This window comes from Chelonia mydas, chromosome 6 (genome assembly GCF_015237465.2).
Source record: "Chelonia mydas isolate rCheMyd1 chromosome 6, rCheMyd1.pri.v2, whole genome shotgun sequence".
In the NCBI taxonomy this organism is placed as follows: domain Eukaryota; kingdom Metazoa; phylum Chordata; order Testudines; family Cheloniidae; genus Chelonia; species Chelonia mydas.
This window is the reverse complement of record NC_051246.2, coordinates 24,737,842-24,754,686: the sequence shown is the minus strand read 5'-3', so window position 1 is coordinate 24,754,686 and position 16,845 is coordinate 24,737,842. Positions and strand designations below refer to the sequence as shown.

At 48.0% G+C, this 16,845-nt stretch overlaps 1 protein-coding gene across 2 annotated transcripts in view; it reads right to left on the bottom strand.

Annotated features, from left to right (window-relative positions):
* Nucleotides 1-16,824, bottom strand: part of PNPLA2 (patatin like phospholipase domain containing 2) — a 52,350-nt gene extending 35,526 nt beyond the window's left edge. The window contains exon 1 of one of the 2 annotated variants that reach the window (XM_037899587.2): nucleotides 16,269-16,824. In XM_037899587.2, coding sequence (XP_037755515.1) covers nucleotides 16,269-16,455 — 187 coding nt within the window. In that variant the 5' untranslated portion in view covers nucleotides 16,456-16,824. The remainder of the gene's footprint in view (nucleotides 1-16,268) is intronic. The other variant, XM_037899588.2, reaches the window with a different exon arrangement.
* Between the last annotated feature and the right edge of the window lie 21 nt (nucleotides 16,825-16,845).

Genomic DNA, 16,845 nt, shown 5'->3' with positions numbered 1-16,845 from the left:
ACACAGGCCACAGAATCTCACCCACCCACTCCTACAAAAAACCTCACACCTATATCTGTGCTACTGAAGTCCTCAAATCATGATTTAAAGACTTCAAGGAGCAGAGAATCCTCCAGCAAGTGACCCGTGCCGCATGCTACAGAAGAAGGCAAAAAACCTCCAGGGCCTCTTCCAATCTGCCCTGGAGGAAAATTCCTTTCCGAACCCAAATATGGCGATCAGCTAAACCCTGAGCATATGGGCAAGATTCATCAGCCAGATACTACAGAAAATTCTTTCCTGAATAGATTCAGTCCCTCCCCTCACCCCATCCCACCCCACCGCTTTGGCACCTGTTAATGAGACGGGGATTGGCTGAAACCTGAGAAAGGAGACTTTTCTAAACTGTAGACATAGTAAATACAGACCCCTCCCCTCGAGGTCAACCTGTAGGTCAGCCTTGTTGCATAATCCGCTACTCCTATGGTAAATGCTTCATTCGTCAGAGGGCCTGTGCAGAACTCAGATACAGCATTGTACAAACAGTTCTGTGAAGGAGGGTTCCTAGAAAGCCTGGCCATAGGCCACAAATAGCCTGCTCTTTTTTCCTTGAGTTTTCCGCCTCATTTCCCTCTAGTTTTCAATGGGAGCAGAATAAGGGATCGGTTACAGTTCCCCTATCTAGATAAGCAAGTACTGTTACCCTCTACGGCAGACTTGTCCCCACCAGGGTGCCCTCCTGTGGCAAGACTGAAATCCTGCCTCAGTTTCTCCTACAGTCCCTGAGGCTGCCTGAGTTTCCTTATCTTCTCTACCACCAATCAAACTTGACTGTCACCTCCTCGGTGGAGGACAGAAACATTACCATCCTAATTGTAGCCCTGCTTCTGGGCATAGTTGCATTTATACTAAAAAATTTATCAGCAGATCCTTCAGATTATGATGATTCTCAAAACCCCAAAGTAAAACAGATTAAAATGTAGCAGTTCTCCAGCTGCACACCAGGGACCATCTCCAGGCCACCCACCAGAGAGTCAATAGTCCCACTTCAATTCCTCTGCCCCTCTTCCAGGACCTCTATGCCCCTGAAACTCCTCTCCCACAGCCTGCAACTTAGATCTTCTGCAAGAGAGCTCGATGCAGTGTTCTGCTCTGGAAACCCCTTCGCTGACAAGTCCTACCCCTACTCATGGGAAACTGCTTCCAGAATCAACCCTCAGCCTGCACTGGCTGAGCTGGTTCTTCCCCTTTATTGGGGGGGGCCTCTGCACAAGCCTTCTCCTCACCAGGGCTTCCCTGCTCTGGCCATCTCTCTCCAATGACTCCCATCCATAGCACTCCCCAAATAGCGCATCAGTTCTCTACACACTAGTTCCCCCCCAGCAGCTCCTGACTATGGCTCTCATGCAACTCTCACCAGCTCTCTGCTGCTCTTTCCTGTTGCCTGGGTCATTCTAGAGGCCAGGTGCCCTGTATCAGACCCCATCCACCTCACAGGTGACTTGAACCCATTCTCTCAAAGGGGCCGGTTACTCTTCAACACCCCCATTTTACAGGTGAGTGGCTAAAGCTGTGAGATCAAGGAACAAATGTTGGAGCTCAGCCCCCACAATCAAGGCCAGATATTCAAAAGGGCTCAGCAGGTTGTTTCAGAAGGGCTCAGCATCCATCTGACCCGGACTATAGGTGCCAAGTACTAGGAGATCTGGCTTCATGTGACCTGCTGAAAGACATGGGAGATGGCAGAGCGGACAACTGGACTTCCCTGCCCTGGGTCCCAGGGCAGTGCTTCAGCCACAAGGCCAGCCCTCCTCCCTAATAAATAGGTATTACGTACAGGTTATTCTAATTGTTTCAATCTGAGTAGAGACCCACTGGCCACAGTTTATTTAACAAAAACAAAAAACACACACACAACCAAAGACTAACCCCAAAAGGAGCCTTTAGGAGACCAGGAGATGTGGCCATCAGCTGTGGTCCAGTTTCCTATTAGGAGATCAACCTCAACTAGAAATAGGTCTGTCCCCTCTCCCTGCCCCATCAAAGAGTGAGGAGATGGTAGATAAAAATGGATTTAAGCCACCTTGGGTTTTGCCTCAGCTCTCACAAGTCAATCATCCCATATGCTGCTACCTTCCACCCTGCATACACAGCACGGCAAGACACCGTCCCAGAGTCCATACGTAAGCACAGTTGTTTGCCTTGCATAGATGGAACTCAGCTGGCAACTCTCGCCAGAGTGCAAGGCAGTATATATTGGCCATGGGAATATATGAAGGGCTAACAGGAATTCAGTTGCGTTTTTTCAGCTAAACAGTACACTGGAGAGCTAGTGGGAGCAGGCAGGTGAACTGTACAAGCTGCCATTCTTAGTTACATTTTACATCTAAAACCTTTATGTTAGAGTCCAAGGCATTGCACAATAGTAAGTCATGTGGACAGCGGTCTGACTCACTACTGCCTTTGTATCAGGCATTGAAATACTTGCCAAGCCATGTATAAGGGAGCCGCTGCTGAGCAAGGGGGCAGAGAAGAGCTTAGCTTAGACTAGCAGCCAGGATCATTCTGCTTTGTTGCTATTGGGATTAAAGCAGTTACACCAGCCTGGATCATCTTTTCTTTCATCATAAGATAATTCCCTTATTTAAGTCTTAATACGGTGATGCAGTATTAGAGAGATGTTGGCATGGCAGAACAAAGCACAAAAGGGGGAGGTTTTAAAATAAGACTGACCCTCTCTACCCAGGAATCTAGCAAGACATACTGAAGAGCCAACTTCAGCCCTCTCTCTCTCCAGGCAACCCTCCAGAACTCAGTGGAACTGCTCTGATGTGGGGACAGAATGAAACCCACTAAGCACAAGGGACGATTCTGTTCTGACCCCCTGCTCCTGGGTTAAGGAGAGATCAGAACTTTCTGCCATGTGGCATTTATAGGAGATGAGATCGATCAGGAGCTGCATGCCAAGTAAACTGCAATGCTCATTTCTTTGAGGTCCCCACCCTGCAAATGCCAGAAGCAGGAAGACAGGAGACAAATACACACACACACCCCCCAAACCCCCTCCAGGAGAGTTAAATTGCCTGATTCTCTACTGCCTTGTACAGGCATAGATTACCACACACAGGGCAAAATGGGGCCTTATTCTCTTGCAGTTCAAATCTGGAGCAACTCCACTAAAACCAATGGTGTTGAAACTAGTCCAATGTGCATCAGGTGCAGGTAAAATGCTACCACTCAAACTCACTAGTGAGTGACAACTGCTTCACCTGGGGTTAAGTGACTACCCAAGGTGGGAGGCAGTGAAGAATCAGGTGCTCAGCTGACAGGTCTGCAGGACAAGCCAAGATCAGCACAGTGAAAGCTCCTGTCCTGGTACAAATGTGTCACACTGCGCACACCTCCACTACAGGAGATATCAGCTACAAGCTCTTGCCCCAAGGTATAGATGCAATAGGGTTATGACACAGAGGAGTCTTGCTTTGGGAGAAAGAGCCCAATACACACAAAAAGCTAAGGCCAGCTCCTCAATGGGGGTAAATCAGCAGAGCTGCATGGATTTACACAGTTGGGTATCTGCCCTGTAGCATTGGTGCAGCTGTTCGAGAAGCTGCAGTGAAGTCAGACAGCCTTTCAGCCAGAACTCTGTACTTCCATTGCAAGGCAGGAGAGAGGCAAAGAAGCAGCAGTCAGTCTGTGCCCATTTTCAGGGGTAGAGGGTAGCACAGAGAAAAATCCACGGAGTACTTGACAGATTTCATGTAGCCTCAAAACCTGGGGTGGGGTGGGGAAGCAGAACGACCCTACATAGCACATCCCCACCCACACCCCTGCAGAGCTCACCAGGCCATCTGCCTTGGAAAGCAGCAAGAACAAAAGGTAATTTCTGCCCTAGTCAGCTGACGAGAACCAGCCCTTATCACCTTGGTTTCTCCTGTCACTCACTCAGACTGGAGAAAGCCAGACTGCTTCTGTTGAGATCTGGGCCCTGTACTGACTGGGCCTGGGGGAGTTAATAGCAACTAGCCCATGGGGGATGAGTATGAACACAGGAGTCATGCTGGCTGTGTCAGATTACCAAGCAAGTTACTTTCCTTGCCATTCTTCCTCCAACCCCACCTGGGCCCACATGGTCAAAGTTTAAAATTAGTGTCCTAACCCAAATCCCACTGAATGTAGAGAAAAAAGATTCCCGTTCCCCAGATAGGAAAGATGGTCTTGTGCCTAAAGCACTGAACTAGGCCTGAGAAGACTTGTGTTCGATACCTACCTCTGCTACAGGCTCCTCTTGTGAGCTCATGCAAGTCATTAATCTAGCTGTGCCTCAATAAAAAGGGGCTAGTAATACTTCCTGTGTCTGAATAGTCTCTTTAGGCTGTAATTTCTTTAGCACAGGGATTCATCTCTTAATATGTGCATGTACAGAAGTCTCCTTTTGCTAGAGCCTCCCACCCAAGATCAGCACCTACCACAATAAGAATAAGACTTCAAGAGCTCGCACCAATTCTCATTAATTAGCACTGCACCAGGACCACCACACAGAAGACAGTAGCCTTCAGATAAATTACTTGTTTGCAGGAGACAAGGGAGTTACAGTTTTCATACACACTAGAATACATGGTCTGCATCATTTATCTTTGGGATAAAAGACCGCAAAGAACATAAACAATTAGCAGTATATATGTGTGCTTATATCCTCATGAAAAAAAAAAAAACAGGGCCCTTGAGGAGCAGTGTTAAGCTCCAAGCACATTCTGTGCACAAGAGATCAGCTTTTCCAGTTGGCACTATATGCCAGCCACCTTATGCTATGCCAAGCGCCTGTTATGGCCCCACTTGCTATGTCCTCTTTGCCCTTCCATCATGTGGGTATGTATTAAGAGCAACATTACACCAGCCAACTTTTCTCCAGCAGTATTAGGTCGACAGGGCAAACTGACAGCAACTAAGTCATAATGAGAAATTTTGCTCTGAGTCACCCTGGGAGGAGACCAGGGACACATTTAGCTTTGCAAGAAATCCCTTTCCATATGGGATTTACTTATGGGGGTGGGGAGGAAGGGCTGAAAGGTTAGCAGGTTCTCTTTGGGTCGTGATGCTACAATACCAGAAATGAAGGTAAGATTATCACCATGGCCCACAAGCAGCTGATTCTTGAGCACAAAAAATGACTGACATTTCTAAACAACTGAGATCTGAGTGTACTGGTCACAAAGCATAGCATGCAGCCCTGTTTAAAAGCTAACCCTCTGCTCCTCCTACAAAGCTGTTAAACAGGGTAGAAGCCTGAGGAATCATGAGACATCAGAGTCTAGCCTGAGACCTGCCAGGCAGAGCAGGTAGCCCTCATGGAGCTAAGAATGTGCCTGGAATTGGCTTCTCTGTACGTGCATGTATTTTAGGAGACTTAGGGCTTGTCAACAGGGCAGAGTAGAACTATACTGGTAGCTGTCCCCCACACACTCTTATTTCAGAATGCATCCATGCAGGGAATTATACTAATTTAACTATAGTGGTTTAAAATTCACACCCTACCATATGCCAGCATAGCCTTCCTGCGTAGCCAAGCCCTAAGTAAGTTGCATCCAGGGACCCCACTAAGAGGTGAATTGGGGCAGGTCATGTTGGCCTTGCTTAAGGGTTCACCCAACCATTAAGATCTTTCATCAGTTTCTGTTCCTCTCAGCCCACTTCTCAGCCACGATAATTGGCAGAGGAGAAAGTCTCCCAGATGCTGCAGCCTTCAAATCCTACCTCCAAACAGGGGTCTTCAAAAACGATAAGAGACTTTGTGATATGAACTCATTTCCCCTTCACAGCAAGGAACAATAATCAAGGTTTCCCACTCAACCAGGAGTCTGGAAAATGGCTGCTCAAAACACATTCACCAGGGTTTTACACACTGGTCACTTGCCAGACTGCAGCCATCACAACAGCTGCACCTGCACCAGCATAGACAGAGAAAAGCCACTATTTGTACTGGTGCAGCTCATCCTGGTTTCATCACAGCAGGTATGGTCCACAGGGACAACACTAGGTGTTTGCTCTCGTAAACGGATTTGCCTTGATTCCAGCCATGGCCAAACTCCCAGCATGGACAAGGTCCAAGACTTAGGAAGGGAAAACCATGACTTGGAGAGAGATCTGCATTTGAATCCCTTAGCCATGTTGTGGGGAGACAGAGAGGAGTCATCCTTCTGTAATGATCCTCTGCATCATGGAGGATGAGTGACGTAGCTGTAGACTATGGAGGTGGCCAGCAGGCTACAGTGAGCTTCTAATTATAAAGCTCCTCAGATTGGCTGCCCAATACACTAGTCTGTAGCGAAGTCCCTACTCTTTCATTCATAGTCTGTCGGAATCATTCCTTTCAGAGCCCGAAGCTCCTGCAGTCTGATCACAGGTAGTTACAAAGCTGCAGAAGGCTGCGCCTGAAATGTAATGGCAATTTACTTCTGCACTGCACCCCTCTAGGCACTGATTAGACCAGACAAGTTACCTGCCCTAATTAATCCCTGCTGGGATCACCTCAATGTCTGGTATGTTTAGGCATTTTAGTTGGAGATCACTTTCCACAGAAACATGTTCCATGCAACCTGCACAGTACTGTGAACAGATGTCACAAGTTGTTGGCTGTGCCTGCAACCAGTCCTGAGCATGATCCAGACAGACCCCCTTTTGTTCTTCTGCTCAGGAAATCCGAGTGAGAATCTTCACGTTCATTTTTGTTAAGAGGTGTCTTGGCAGGGCAGGCCTCAGCATCACAGGTAAGCTCTAATACAGTGGATTAATGCCTTCCTCCCAGGAGCCATCTTAGAAAGGTCACAGGACATTCTAATCACTTTGTGGCCTCTTGCAACAGGATCAAGTTTACCCACGAAAGCCACAGAGTAGTTAGCAAAAAAGACGAGGAAGAGGAAACTATCGGCCAACCCCTTTAATGTACTTGTTACTGCTTGACAAGCCAGGCAGCCTGACAAGAGTGCTACAGAGTGACCACTCCTAGATCTCCAGGATTCTGGGAGCTCCGAGGCTACAGTCCAGCTCCCCTCCCTTCTGTGCTACCAAGCACACTTAGCAACTGAAGGAGTGAGGGAGACAAAAGGGTTGAACTGGGTAAGTTTAGAGGCTATGAAGAAAAGCCACCAGTGTGAGAGGATGCCAGCAGGCTCAGCATTCAGGCATCAGCTGTATTTTGCCTGGGGAGCAAGCACACACACATAATGCCACCCACTGTCTTCGCTCCGTTCTTGTGAGCTGAAGGGGTGCTGAAACTCCCAAAGATAATGCTCTTTGACAGCAGGATTCTTGTCAGTTTCCAAACCCTGCCAGCTCATGAGAGCAGAGGGCCAGATACTCCACCGCTTTGCCACCTGCACAGTCCCTTACAGCGGTATGGGGCATGTGCAATATGCAACTACATCAGAAGGCTTCACTCACTCATGCTGGTCAGGTCTCTTACACCCACTTTGCACATGTATAAACGGCAGAAGAAGCAAGGCAGCAAGCAAAACAGTCAGGCACAGATAGTCTGGGCTGAGTGGAGAGGGAGTGTGAGGCAAGAGTCCAACCACAATCATCTGCAAACCCAGTGCTTTGGAATTTAATGTGGTTGAGTCACGCAATTTAGAGGAAATGATCCAACGGGCTACTGGACAGACACACAGTTCACAAGCCTTAAGTTTGGTCTACCTAACACTTCCAGCTCTAGAGAAGCTGAGGGAGATTTCAGACTGAGAAGAGATTTCGGGGGAGAAAAAGGACTGATTCAATCTGGAGGAGGTCAGTCTTGATATAATCCTTTGAAAGGCCAATGGAATAGAATTACCATTTCCCTTCAAATAAAATGCTAACCTGACATGCATTAACAGTCAAATGGCAAACAAAAGAAAAGACTTTCCATATTATAAGCAGGCCTCACATGATCTTAAAAGGATTTCTCTAGAGATGAGCAAGTAATATGATCAATCATCATTGCTGTCAACCTTTTCCAGCTGGGGAGACTAGTGAGGAGGCAGCAAGTCAGGGACCTGTGGAACCACGGTGGGAGGGAAACTGTCAGTCTGCAAGCCAAGGACATTTGCCAGCTGACAGATTTGGTGGCATGCAGATGGTGCCTGTGTGGATGCACCATACCATCATGATTTAAGACTCAGGGCTTCACCTCTACTGATTCTGGAGTAGGTTATACTGATCAATGGAGTATTTTGCATGTAGATGCAAGGTGGCAGTTCTTCCAAACAAGGCAATAGTGGCTACTTAAAGTTTGAGGGGCCCCCTTTCTTAAGCATGTTTGTGAGGCACCACGCATAATTACAGATTTCCACACAAGTTCTTCCCAGTATCTTAAGAAGCTGTCCATACGCCACAACTATGCAATTTATACCTGGGGTGGGGAATCTCCTTTTCATGTGGAGACAGCTTCAGGCTGTCCCATTTCCCTCCCTCGTTCCACGATTGCACAGAAAGTCATAGACTATTGCCTCCCAATCTACACTTTGCTGGCCAGACCTCAGCTAATGAAAGATGGGGGTCACTCTGACTTCAGGGGGTCGGGGGCTTTGCCTAGGTCTATTAATGGGGGATTTGGCCCAACATTTTCCATACACAGTAATCTCTGCTGTCTGTTGATAAGCCATTGTGTGTGCACGCTATGAACAAACTCCGGAGGTGTCCTTTTCAGCAGGGGGTTATTATTGTTCATTGACCTCAGTGAGCCTCAGCAGAAAGGAAAATGTGCTGCCCGCACGAAGGTCTCTGGTGTTGAGCAGTGGTCTTCCTTGTGGTCACATGACAGCTTATTGTGTTATCACCTGAGAGCATATACCTGAACATCAAATAGCCATTGCCTCGTCCCAGATCAAGGCTGGGACAAAAGGTCTTAACTATGACACCAATAAAACCTTGGTATAGCCTCTAACCTAAGGACACCCTCTTAAAGAATGTCATGAGCAAACAATATTATCCTGCTCATAAATCTGTGGCCTCCTCTATGTTGGCTCACAGCCGTGTGTGCAGGATTCTCATTACTGGTGAAGTCCTTACATGCTTTATGGCATTTGCTGATAATGTCAGATTATTTATGCTTCAGGTGAATCATTGATAACCTGTTTTTGTGGTAACCAGGTGTGTACAACAAAGCTGCCTCCTCCTCGAAAAAGTGGCTGATTTAGCAGAGCCAATCTGCATTTATTTATGCTTCTCTACAGGAGAGAGCAATTGCATGTTACAGGAATACTAGAGATGGTTACAGGTCCATGGACATTATAGGTTACATAACCCAGAAAGGATGATCTGCTGGTCTAAGCATCAGGTTTAAAATGCCAAGGTTCTCTAGAACCAAACGTTCAAAGTCCAAAAGAGTTGATATTGGCAGTCATCCCTCTAAGGTAGGCCTATCAACAATGCAATGGGATTATTGGAGATGGTTATAGGTAACTCAAAGGGTGGGGTCAGGAGAGATTTTACTGCACAGTAGAGAAGGTCCCCAGTTTAAATAGCCCGTGGCACTAAGAACAGAGTTCTGCCCTAGAGTTCATATCCAAGTTTGCCCCATCTCACTTCCCCACTGTTTAAAAACAGCTGCTTTCTCCTCTCTGACCCAGACATGGCTACATTTTAAAAGTGGTTCATGCTACCTACAGCTGTAATTTGCACATTAACATGCCTTGAAATTGTTTGCGACACTACAAGTATTTAGCAATATCCAAGTTCACATTAAGAGGGTTCTAATGTAGAACGTGCTCCACACCAAGTGCACAGGCATCGTACTGGTGTAGGACACTGCCTTACGTACTTCAGATGTAGATGATATGCTACCAATGCAGCTACCCTCTCGGAAGAATCCAAAATCCTCAATCCACCGTGATGCCCACGGAGGCATACCTATACCTAACAATAGCTAGGTGAGGGTCCATTTGGGATTTATTAAGACTTCTTGTTCACCTATATTATTTCTAAATAAGAGCCCACATAGAGTGCATATACACAACTGTGTTCCTTCCACTATCACCCTTGTCTTTGCTCTGTGTTTCTCACTCCCCTGTGGCATCTTGCCCCTGTTTAAACTAACAGTTCTTTGGTCAGGGACTCTGTTCCATGTTTGTACAGCCTCCACCACAATGAGGCCCTGATCTTGACTGGTGCTCAACCATAATACAAATAAATTGCTCCTAATTCAGGGATGATGGAGAATTAACCCAGTGACAAGTTGGAGGCAATCAGAGACCATGATAGTTGCATGCTGCAGGGACCAAGTGCAGACTGGGAAGATGCTGCTAACAACAGAAGCCTGACTGTAGGGGCCTTGGGGCTTTGAGTCAAAGCCCTGTGAAGCTAGCAGAAGGAGTCTTTCCACTGACTTGGATCAGGACTTTTGAGACAGAATGAAATCAGGCAGAATGCGCTAACATACAAGAGAACCTCACCCTTGCCCAGACAGCATTTAACATGGCATGATGAGGTCCAGTTGAGTTCAGAGGCAAGGTACAGATGCACCATAGCCTCAGTCATATCTGCAGGCAAACAGGGCTTCTCCGAAGTGCCCCTCTGCTTGTCATCAATCGATAGAAACACAAAGATACTTTAGTGTTCTAATTAGATGACCAGAGGGCACCACAGGGCAGCTACCACAATTGCATTAGAACCCTGAGCAACCGGTATCCTGCAGCACCTGCTACCACCCAGCTTCCAACATTTGTCATGCAGCCACTGATAGCTTGTTCCAGGAAAAGCTGTTTTGCTGACCAGTGCAGGAGTCTGCAACCTTTGTGTCCTCTCCCATTAGTGATTCAGTCCATGCACTCCAAGCCTAACCTTGGAACTACAGTCTAGGGTTCAGAGTCAAGTGTTTACGACAGGGATGAGGTGCAGAGACTATTTGACATGCCCCAGCTGGGCACCAAGGCCACTTTTACCTTCAGTGGCAAACCAGAGTCAGCCACTTTGTGTTCTGTTGACTCGTCTGCTCTTCCATTAACAGGAAATGACAGGTGCCAGCTACCTACGGAGCTCCACACACAGCTACAGAAATAGACTGGACACACCAAGTTCAGATCAGATTTCAAACCACCCTACAGAACACAGAAGGGTTTGGATCTAGGTACTGAATCCTCTGCAGACATAAATCAACTTGGCTTCATTGACTTCAATGGAGTTGTGTTGATTCACACCAGCTGAGGATCTGGTTTTAGGCTGGTCTCTCCTCAGCACTTATCCCCCAACACCCCCCAGGATATAGGCAAATAAATATTATTAATCCTAGTTTATAGAAGTCCCTGATTGTGGATTCTTTGGGGGCAGGGACTGTGTGTCCGGACAGCACCTGGCATACTATAGGTGTTACCTGAATACAAACAGGAATAGTGGTAGACAGGATAAGTTACTTGCTTGAGGCTACAAAGGGAATCTGTCAGAGCGAAAAGCAGTACTCAGGAGTTCCTGGCACCCAGTTTCTTGTTTACAACACAGTTCTCTCGCAAATCAGGGTGGCAAAGGCTATGTCTACCCTACAGCCTATGTCAGCATAACTTATGTTGCTTAGGGGTGTGAATAAGCCACTCCCCTGAGTGACATAAGTTACACCAACATTAGTGCTTGTGTGCACAGCGCTACGTCAGCAGGAGAGCTTCTCCAGCTGACATAGATTCTGCCACTTTGGGGGGAGGGGCAAAGTTTATGCCCATGGGAGGGCTCTCTCCCGTCAGCACAGAGCATCTTCCCCTCACGCACTGCAGCGTCAGAGCTGTACTGGCACAACTGTGCCGCTGTACGTCTAGACATGGCCTAATTGTTCTGTCATTGAACATAGTTGTGGTGGACAGAGAAGCAGCTGCATCAGGTGAGTCCGTGGCGGCGGCAGCTCTCTCTAGACTGATTCCTCCATGGGAAGTGATAGATTAAAGAAGTCCTACCCCCTCCACCAGAGCAACTGGCACAAGGAGCAAGGCTACAGTCTCAGACTGCAGTATGGGTGGCCCATATACTCCCCACCCACGGTACATTCTGGCAATGTCCCTGCATATAAGTGTTTGAGGTCTCATAGGGCAGTTACATCTTGGCTGGTTGTCACTGTGGAAGTAGTCATGTTGGGGGAAAAGCCAGTTACAGTCTATAGCAGTGGTTCTCAACCAGGGGTACAAAGTCAGTACAAACTAAAACTTCATGCAGACAATGACTTGTTTATACTGCTCTATACACTGAGCTGTAAGTACAATATTTATATTCCAATTGATTTATTTTATAATTCTATGGTAAAAATGAGAAAGTCAGCCATATTTCAGTCATAGTGTGCTGGGACACTTTTGTATTTTTTGTATTTGTGTCTGATTTTGTAAGCAAGTAGTTTAAGTGAAGTGTAACTTCGGGGTATGCAAAACAAATCAGACTCCTGAAAGGTACAGTAGTCTGGAAACATTGAGAGCCACTGGCCTATAAGTCCCTGATGTAGGTAAAACGTGGTTTGGTCTTGCCATACAAGTTGGCCTGATCCATTGCATGCAGGCCCCCCACTCCAAAACCACAGCAGGTTCCACAGAATAGACAGAACTTTTAGAGAGGCCTAACTTCCAGGGATCAAGGGAGAGGAACACCAAGTGGCAAGTATAACCACTTGTTATTGTGCCCAAGCTTAGAGTGTGATTATATCCTAGTATAAAGAGGCAGATGCTTGTGAGTCATTGTTAACCCCTTCACCTTTGAATTCTTTGTAGCCACACACAAAACATGCCTCAGTGTGTGTATATGCGCACACACACACACTCTCCTCAGTTTAGTTACATAGAACATTTTAAAATCCATTATATTGCTGCATGTTGGACTTGGTGGCATTTCTTAGCTATACAGGTCTGGCAATCCAGTCCACCAAGTGACTACAGTTTCCTGGACATTTCATCTATGATAAATGAAAGGGGGGGGGAGAATTGGTCCCTTTTATGGACACCCAGCCAGCCAGCTAGCTATCAGTCCCTCTTGGTGGCTGTTCTCTGCTTGCTTTACCTGTAAAGGATTAAAAAAGTCCCCCAGGTAAACGAAAGGGAATGGGCACCTGACCAAAAGAGAAAATGGGAAGGACAGAACTTTTTAAAATGGGGTGGGGGGTGGGGGGGAAGAAGAGAAAAGAAAACTTCCTCTTTGTGTCTGTTGTTTTTCTCCGGAAAAGACGGGAACAGGAAGCAGTTATGCTATGAGAAGCTTTAAGGCAGGTATGATCATAAATCATCAGATCCTAGAACTACTTATTTGTAACTCCCAAATGTGTAAGTAGATCAGGAATGTTTACAAAGATGGGATTAGGGTTATTACTGTTTATTTCTTATGGCTAATGGACTCCTCTGAGCTAACCCCAGATGCTTTGGTTTGCTTGTAACCTTTAAGCTGAACCCCCAAGAAAGCTATTTTGGGTGCTTAATTTTTGTAATTGCTCTTTTAACAATCAAGAAAATACATCTGGAACTTAGGCTTTTGCCATTCTTTGTGGGTTTTGTTTTTTTTTAAAAAACAGGATTGGATTTTTGGTGTCCTAAAAGGTTTATGCATATGTTGTTTAATTAGCTGGCAGCAACAGCTAGTTTCTTTTGTTTCTTAGCTCTTCCCTGAATGGGGGTGGGTGGGGTGAAAGGGCTTGAGGGCACCCCACAGGAAGGAATTCCCAAGTGCGTCTTCCTGGGTTCCAAAAGGGGTTTTGTTTGGGTGCTGGCAGCGTTTACCAAGCCAAGGTCAGAGAGAAGCTGTAACCTTGGGAGTTTAATACAAGCTTGGAGTGGCAAGTATTAATTTTTAAAATCCTTGCGGGCCCCCACCTTCAGCACTTGAAGTGCCAGAGTGGGGAATCAGCCTTGACAGCATCACTGAACTCTTTGTATTATAGGGTCTCGTAAGCAGCTCAGGAATGAACAGCCACAAGGCCCCCTATGAGCTCACTTAGTTTTCGTCCATGGCATACATGAACAAAACTTGCTGACTTGTATACCTGTGCAGGAGATATTCTGTAAAGCTACATTTCCTTTTAAGTTCCAGAGGAAACATCTAAACAGAAGGTTGAATCCTGAAAGAGCAGGTTTAGAAAGGTGATTGCCCCTTGTCCCCCTTATTTTCAGCCTCTCTATTTAAAGAGATTTCCTGGTTTCTTGGAGACACGGATGATCAGCGTGGGTAGCCAAACTCATAAGCACATTATATGCTGTCCCCACTTTTTCCTCCAGTCACTTTTCTGCTTCCAGTACAAAGCCATTAAGAACTCATCTGCTCTATGTTTCCATCCCCACACAGTGGTAAGAGAGTGACGAGCAAGGAGTAGGTTTCTTTTTCACCCCAGAGCCCACATACAGAACTTCATCAAAAGCTGAATCTTCGCTTAGCTTGCGCCATTGTGGTCCAACAATGATGCAGGTTTAAAAAAAAGTCATGCTTAATTTCCTATATTAATTGGTTTTGATCAATCTGCATCACAATCATAATGCTAGTCCAGTACCATAAATGCACAGCAGTTCCCACCTAGCATGGTACTGTTATAACAAAAGTACCTTTTTAGAACAAAGTTGAACAAAAGTTCCACATTTTATCAATGCATTACAATGTACAAAACAGTTCACATTGCAAGACATGCTCTAAAGCAGGAGTGGGAAAACTATGGCCCATGGGCTGCATCTGGCCCTCAAGCTCCCGCTGAGGAGCAGGGTCTGGGGCTTTCCCCACTGTGGTACTCCAGCTGGGGAGCAGGGTTGGGGGCCACTCCATGCGGCTCCTGGAAGCAGCAGCAGGGCCCCCCTCTGGCTCCTAAGTGTAGGGGCACCCAGGGGGCTCCACTCTGCATGATGCCCCCACCCCAAGCGCTGCCCCCACAGCTCCCATTGGCCGGGAACTGCAGCCAATGGGAGCTACAGGGGCAGTGCCTGCAGACTGGGCAGTGTGCAGAGCCACCTGGCCTAGCTGGAGAAGGGACATGCCGCTGCTTCCAGGAACCACTCGAGGTAAGCGCCACCCAGAGCCTGCACCCCCGAGCCTCTCCCCACACCCCAACCCTCTGCCCCAGCCCTGGTCCCCCTCCCACTGAATCCCTCGGTCCCAACCTGCACACCCTCCTGCACCCCAAACCCTTCATTCCCACCCCAGAGCCTGCCACCCTAGCCAGAGCCCTCACCCACCCCAGCCCAGAGCCCCCTCCTGCACCCTGAACTCCTCACTTCTGGCCCCACCCCAGAGCCCACACCCCCAACCAGAGCCCCCCACCCCCAATTTTGTGAGCATTCATGGCCCTCCATACAATTTTTATTCCCAGATATGGCCCTCAGGCCAAAAAGTTTGCCCACCCCTGCTCTAAAGACCCCCCCCCCCAATCAACTACACTATAAATCAACATCCACTACAGGCCCACTGTACTCATTAGGCATCCTTTTATAAGTTTTCATGGGCTATATCAGGCTCATAGTGATCACTTACACAGAAGCTGGTCTCTGAAAAACCAGCTTCTCTGAAGTCTAGCCACATATACCCATCCATAAACAACAAGACTAACATGGGTTGTTTTCACTTTCCATTTCAGATCAAAGGTCCCTCTTTGGTTTTAGTCTGTGCTCAGTGTTCCTGCATGGTCTTGTATAACAACAAACAAACTAACTTGAAAGGATATTTTGGAGGGAGAAGAGAGAAGTAGTAGTTCCCTGAAGGTGGATAAGATACATATAATTTAAGAAAAAGAGATCCCATGCTGGCACTCTTCTAGAATAGAGTCACTTTTATTCCAGAATAGAGTGTCCACAGGTGGAGCTGTTCCCAAATAGCTTATTCCACAACAGTTATGCCGGTCAGTTTCCCCATGAAGACCAGCCATAAGAGACAGTCAGTCCCTGATTCAAAGAGCTTCTACATTAAAAAAACCAAAACAAAAAACTGCTTATGTGCAGCTCAGAATTTACCAGCAGAAGGGATCACCTAGGGGCAAAACAGTTTGCCTATTGGAGTGTATTTTTTGTTCCGGTGAACAGAGAGGATCCCTTATCGGCCTTCCCCTGTCCAGTGGATCTCAAACTTTTCCACCCCATGGCCCGCCTCCCATCTAGCCAGGATCTAGGGCAGGATCATGAACGCCCCCTCCCCCGCCACCACACACACACACCTGTTTATGACACACACACGCGTGCGAGCCACAACCCCAGGTTGACACACACACACACACCGGCCCTACTTGACATGGGCTGGGAAGGCATAAGGCCGGGTCTGCCCTGCACTCGCAGCGGGGACAGGCTCTTTGATTTCCCACCGCCCACCCCAAAGCTATTTGAACTCCTCACCCAAGCAGGCTCCCGTGACCAGGGCCGTGGCCGTCAGGGCTCCGGCGGAGGCTCCGTAGATCGTCTTAGCGTTGGCTACCAGGAAGGGGGCATGCTCCTGGAGGCAGCTGGCCACCCCGATGTGGTACACCCCCAGGAACCCGCAGCCCGCGAAGGAGATACTCCAGGGGGAGTCCAGAGGGAACATCGCCTCCCCGCCTGGCAGCGCCTCTGGCAGGAGAGAGATGGGGGCAGCCCAGGCTCGCCAAGCCCTCGGCGGACCGACGCCCCGCCTGGGCAATGCGAGCGGAGGACCGGAGCGGGGCACAAGCGAGGTAAGGGCAGGAGAAGTTGCGGCGCCCCGGATCCGCGTGGGTCGCTCTTCCCGCTCACATTCTCCGGGGCTCTGCCGGCCCTGGCCCGGGATAAAGGGGAATGGATGCGCGGTGGCGGCGCCTCCCTTCCTGCGCCGGTCCCTTCCTGCTCTGCCCGCTTCCTCCGCCGGCTCCCGCAGCCGCTGCCAGCACCTGATGAGCGGCAGAGAGGGGAGGGGGGCAGCGTTATATCGGCAGCGGGCCTGCCCGGGGAGGGGCTCCGG